This window comes from Phaethon lepturus, unplaced genomic scaffold, assembly GCF_000687285.1.
Source record: "Phaethon lepturus isolate BGI_N335 unplaced genomic scaffold, ASM68728v1 scaffold110, whole genome shotgun sequence".
Classification (NCBI taxonomy): domain Eukaryota; kingdom Metazoa; phylum Chordata; class Aves; order Phaethontiformes; family Phaethontidae; genus Phaethon; species Phaethon lepturus.
The window spans coordinates 1-6,081 of record NW_010513757.1 but is presented as its reverse complement, the minus strand read 5'-3'; the positions used below and the strand labels follow the sequence as shown (position 1 = coordinate 6,081).

At 43.5% G+C, this 6,081-nt stretch overlaps 1 protein-coding gene across 1 annotated transcript in view; it reads left to right on the top strand.

Annotated features, from left to right (window-relative positions):
• LOC104623644 (transmembrane protein 183A-like) overlaps positions 1-5,908 on the top strand; it is a gene marked incomplete at both ends in the record, with an annotated part of 11,148 nt that extends 5,240 nt beyond the window's left edge. Inside the window, 4 exon segments of the mRNA XM_010290797.1 lie at positions 237-396; positions 1,521-1,701; positions 5,031-5,111; positions 5,753-5,908. Of these exon segments, the coding sequence (XP_010289099.1) occupies positions 237-396; positions 1,521-1,701; positions 5,031-5,111; positions 5,753-5,908 (578 nt within the window).
• Positions 5,909-6,081: the final 173 nt, after the last annotated feature.

The window sequence follows — 6,081 nt, the reverse complement described above, 5'->3', positions numbered from 1 at the left end:
GCAGGAATAAATGATGGCATATATCCAGCAAAGGGAAAGTGTAATGCTTGTGCAGATGGGCAAGTGCTTGCTGATGAAAACTGGTAGCAGTGATAATGAAGTTGTGCTAACTTGGGCTTGTTTGGCTGACTCTGTGTATATACATATTTCAGCTGCTTACCCTGGGCTATTGGCAGTAAAGCACACACCTCTAGATGTGACTTGATAATACACTAACATACCTTCATTGCATTTAGAAAATCCTGATGGGGGTGGCGGAGAAGAATATCCCATTGATATCTGGCTGTTGTTGGCTTCCTACATTCGCCCTGAAGACATTGTCCGGTTTTCTTTGATTTGCAAGAAAGCCTGGACTGTTACTTGCACTGCTGCCTTTTGGACCAGACTCTACAGAAGGTGAGACTCTACAAAATTTTTAAACTCTTTGTAGGAGGCTTCAGCAATGACTAGGTCTCTGCAGAGCTGTAAATAAGGGAATAATTCCCTATAGGCTAGGGTCCTCTAATGTTTGCACATTGATGTGGTGATGCAGGCCTCATTTGGCAAGGGGTTGTGGTATATTGCATCTGCTTTGTATCTGGAAATGGATCTGTGCGGCATATTCCTTTGCTCTGTATAAAATCTCAAAGCATCATGTGTTTTTCTGCTTGCCATGGCCTACACACTTTTTTTTTTTTTTTTGTAACAGTGTGCTTTGTGTGTAAAGCACTCGGTGCCATTACCTTACTAAAGGACAGGCAAACGTCACTGATAGAAAACTTGCCCTGCCTCAAGCTTTGATCATGGGCACCGTCCTGTAATTAGGGTGGCCTGAGAGAAACTAAGGCATTTTGGAGCTGTCTCGGTGGCAGTAGTAAGTTATAAATAAAGTAAGAAAAGAAGAGCAAAGAGGTGGTCAAAACTTCAACCAAATCCTTGTGTCCTGGTGCATGTCACTTGGACTTTCCTTCAGGACAGAATATTTGTTTATATTTCTATATCTGTTGCCCAGGAGGTGCAATCAGCAGGAGTACAGAGCAAATAGCAGCAGCTGTAACCATCCTCACTCCTGTTTTTTAGTGGGAAGTTCCCAGCAAAGGCTCATTTGGCATCTCGTCAAAGAATGAGCCTCGAGCACAGGCAGTCAGACTGCTCAGGCAGTTGTCTGCAAGCATGCAGTCAAGCTCAGCTAAAGTGAGTCCTTGAGAACCTGCAGGAATCTGCAGGCCATTGTGCATCCTGCAGCTAAAACATCTAATCTCTCTGAGCAAACAGTTTGCAAGGAGTTATTAGGGAATTGTAGCATGATATGCTTCTGTGTATGCTGGAAACGTGTTTGATGCAGGTAGAGTCTTTGAGACTGTTGTGTGATTTCATGTAGAGCAGTACAGCACCCTTGAAGCACTCGGGGTTGACAAGAGGTCCTCTGATCAATCAGATGTTCAATTTTCTCTTTTAACATTGATCTCTTCATAGCTCTCTTCTCCATGTCTGTCATTCTGACCTTTCAGCACGTGTTGGGTTTGTGGTTGGCTTTTCAGGCATTACAGTCTGGATGCGTACCTGCCTCTTCGCTTGCGGCCAGAGTCCATGGAGAAGCTGCACTGTCTCCGTGCGTGTGTCATCCGGTCGCTGTACCACATGTACGAGCCTTTTGCGTCTCGAGTCTCCAGGAATCCAGCTATTCCAGACAGTACTCCCAGCACTTTAAAAAATTCCAGAGTAAGTGGAATTGCTAAGGAAGTTGGATATGTCTGAGATGTTGCTCTTTCCGTTCTTCTGTTCTCTTTCTAGACGAAAAATAGATGGTGTTTAGGTGGTCGCCAGTGAAGCTTGGCTGTAGGATGATTACTAACTCTGAAGAGTGATTTTGTTTTAAAGTATGCTGGTTACTTGAATCTTACATAGTTGCTGCTGCAGAGAATTCTAGTTACTCTTCTGCGTAACTCCTGCATAAGTCCTACTACAGCATCTTTGTAACCAGCAAAAAGCACTTGCTTCACTGAATGTCAGAACTGCTAGGGATATTTGCAGCTCTCCCCTCCTCTGTGGCAAACTTCTTGCTGAAAGGAGGTGGCAGTAGAATCAGCTTATACCTTCTGCTTTATTCTGACACTGTCTGCCAGAATACATCTTTTCTCCATAGCAGGCATCTGGAGAGATCGGAAGTGACACTGATAGCCTCTGAAAGAGTCATTTCATACTACGTTCCTGTAGGTCATCCGTCGTCTTTGGTGTCTGGGCAAGGGAGGGTAGTGAGGTTGTGAGCATGGCAAACGTGCAGAGCGAGTATCTGCTTTGGGCTGGGGCTGCCGTTGTGTTGGGCTGTAAAGGGTTTGTCTCTGGTGTGGGCAGGCAATTCCCTTTGCTATCCCAGCTTGGAACACTTGCATATCCATTCCTCTTTAACCACTGTTGACCATTAACTCTGAAATGCCTCTGTGTCTCTTGTTTGGTTTTAACTTGCAACTGGCTGATACTCTGTGAGCAGCTTAAGCAATGATTTGAATTCTCCACACTCCAAATCCAAAGTCAAAAACCTGTTGAATGAGGTTTTTGGAGCCAAACTGAAGTGGTTTTGGTTCAAGAGTTGTACTTTCTTTTCCATGCAAAAAAGAGCAACCTCATCTATCTGTATGTGACATCCCTCTTTTCTTCCTTCCTCTCTCTGGGTGGATACTGGAAAAAAAAGTCACACCGCTTCGGGAACATCCAGCAGTAACACAAGCAGGTGGTGCTGCAGAGCAGGAGAAAAGCACGCAGTTCTGTGTGTAGTCTTATCTCTGCATCCAGAGCTCTTCATTCTCTTTCTGAGTCCTCAGTTTGGGTATCATCTTTCTTAAAAAAGAAAAAGCAAAATATTGCTAGGAAATTCCGTCTTAACCTTAGTCCTTCTGAGTCTAACTTCCTACCACTGCTCAGATCTGGTAGTATGGCTGTAAGAGATAGAAACTCTCAGATGATGCTGGCAAGGTTGGCATTTTGGAAGCATTCACGCTGACATCATAACGGCTTTGGTGCCCACTGCTAGTGCTTCTACTGTACTAACGGTTTGAGGAAGATTCTTAAATGAGTTTATTATAATTTATTATTCAGCTTTTAAAAAAGGAAATTAAACGTTGACGAGGCTTTGTTAGAACAGTAGAGGTTTGACCTAACCCTTGGAGCGTAATAGAACTACCCTGAGTCTGGTCTTGCTGTACTACTGCATTGCAAGACTCTGAGCTCCACCTGTATCACTGTGCACAGAAATGCCTCGGCACAGTGGGTACGGAGGAGGATCTGACATTGCCTCCCCATGTTCTTGCTTTCATGGGCTTTGGTTATACCCTTACGGGTCATTGAAACTAATGGAAAATGCCTACATAAACTGCATGTGGCAAGAGGAGACCCCCAGACCCGGGTGTTATCAAATCTAGATTTTCCTCTTTATTTTCTTTTTTTCTTCCCCTAGCCTAGCTTGTGTGGGACACTGGAGCCGTTATGGTGTCAGCAGAAGTGTTTGCCCTTTAAAGACACCCCCATTATTTTTGGTGGAGCGGCAGGCCATACGGCGCGTCTGAAGGGCAGGACGGCTGACCCGTGGATGACATCCTCTGCCCCTTAGGAGGTACTGACCGTTTTGTGATTCACTACTTGCCATGACCAAACAAGTTGCTAGACCAGGTTGTCTCTGCAGGTGAATTACAAATGCCACCAGTGGCGGAGTTAAGCTCGGCAGCATCTGCTGCTCACCTGAGTTAAAAAAGATCTGGAGAACTTTTTTTTTCTGAAAAAATTGAGGACCACCTCTCAGGTGGAGGTTACTTGATGGGTGTTTCTGAGCTTGACTCTACATAGCTTGTTGTTCACCTCATGAAGATTGTCAAGATAAAGGTCCTTTAAGGACTCTTGTTTATGGACATTACTCAAGAGTTGAAGTAAAGGTTCTCTTATCACCTGTAGTTTCTAATGACGGAGCCCCTGTGGTGGAGGTTGGCTCTGGCTTTGTTTCATTTGGGGTCATGCTATCCTGGAATGAAATCAAATGTGTGCTTCGCCCTGCAACCCAGTCTGACCTTCTCTTGGCATGGGAGAGACTGTGTATGGGTCATGGGGAGCTGTCTGTACCCACGTTATTCTTCCTTTTACTGCTGACACTATTAAATGATAAGACCAGCTGTGGTGGGCTGGCATCTGTGCTGTGGAAACACTTTCAGTGATGGCAGGACTGACTTGCCAGATTCTTTTCTCAGCTGTTGAATGGTAGTTGCTTCTATTCACTGGTAAGCAGGGAGTTTCCCTCCTACTCAGTTTAATACAGGAGTTCTGCTGAGACTCCTGCTCTAGAACTTCTGCTGATATGGATCCTGTGGACCACAGAGTGATAACTGGATTAAATTGGAGGACTCCTGGTGTTTGTCTGCATGAGAGGGCAGTGATGGTTACCTGTGATGCTGTTGGAGGCCTTTTTCTCATTTTCTTTTAAAAAGGGACAGTTAGTTGATCAGACTGTGCTATCCTGGCAGTGTTTTTATACTCTGAAGTATGACAGTCAGTGCCTAGTGATGTCATGACCTTCTTTTGACACCACAGTGGCTTAGGAACTTCCTCATCTGTCACCTTATAGCTCACATATTGTTCTTTGCATTTCCCTCTGGATTCTCTCCTTCTTGATCCTTATTCTGTTTTCAGTTGTTCCTTGCTTTAGTCTTGTTTGAAGTCCAGTTTAATGGGAGTTCTTGGTGGGTGGGTGAATCTGTACCGCTCATCTCTGCCCTGTGAAAGGGACAAACTGCACAATGTTTTTTATGTCAGTGGCTATGTGTTGTGTCATCCAGTTGCATGATGAGTTGGCCAACTTGAAACTGGGAGACCTAAACTGCTGAGTGTGTTCTTTGAATGTAATTAATTTGAATAAATGTCTCCTAACTGCTCCTACGTAATTGTGTTTGTAATTGGAAGCCTTTATGCTCTGCTAAAACTTATTTAAATTGGTGCCTCTAAGGGTTTCATAATTTTGTGTTTGTGTTTTTTGTTTTGTTTTGTTTTTTTTTTTTTCCCCACCTCAGTGTCTGCTTTTCTGGTGCAAAAAGATTGAAGGGAACAGACAAGAAGCAATGTGGGAATTCAATTTCAAATTCAAAAAGCAGGTATGAAAGAAGAACCAGAATGGCCATGACTTTTTTTTTGGGAGCAGTAATGATTTTTCTGGTTGGTAGAAAGGGAAGTGGAAACTTTTTATGCGTTCAGACAATAAATGGAAACTCTGACTCCCGTGATGAACTGAAGCACATTCTGAAACTACACTCAGCTTTCAGTCTGTATTATAAAGACATTTAGAATCCTACATTTTTATTTCCTCATTTGGTGTCCTTTCTCCACTGTAAGATGTGGATTATTTGTTACCCCAAATAATCTACTGATTACTCCCAAGAAACAGACTCTTTGACTTTAGTGGTCAAAACGTAGACCAAAATCTGAAACTTCTTGTTTTACCGTTGGAAAGATTTCCCAGAGAATTGAAGAAAGCCAACACTGCCAGTGAAAACCTCCAGTAATGGGTCTCAGGAGAAGCAAGTAGTTTCAGGCAACCTTGGGAATTCTGCAACTTTCCCCTCTAAAGAAATGGTCCTGCAAATTGCCTATCCTGAGTGATGGCTTTTTGTTTGTGTAATGCTCTGCCCAAACGCGTGGGAATGCGGTGAGAACCTGCTAGTCAGCACCAGTGAGAAGCAGCCAAGATCTCATCATAGGTTCCAACTTAGCTAAATAGGTCTCTCTTTCTTTCAAGTCTCCCAGATTTAAGAGCAAGTGCTGCAAAGGTCTTCAGCCACCGATTCAGTATGAAGAAGTCCATACAAATCCAGATCAGGATTGCTGTCTACTGCAGATCACCACCTTTAACTTCATATTCGTGCCAATAGTCATGGGTATGACATTTACCTTGGTAAGTGTTTGAGAAATGTGCCAGGCAAACTTTGCATGTGTAGTTTCTGTAAGATGAAGGGTGTTTGGTGTTGTGTAAATAGCACTGCTGCATCAACAAATCAATTCTGGGAATCTTAAGGTTAATTATCAGAGGAAATCATAAAATCTTAGAATAGTTTGGGTTGGAAGGGA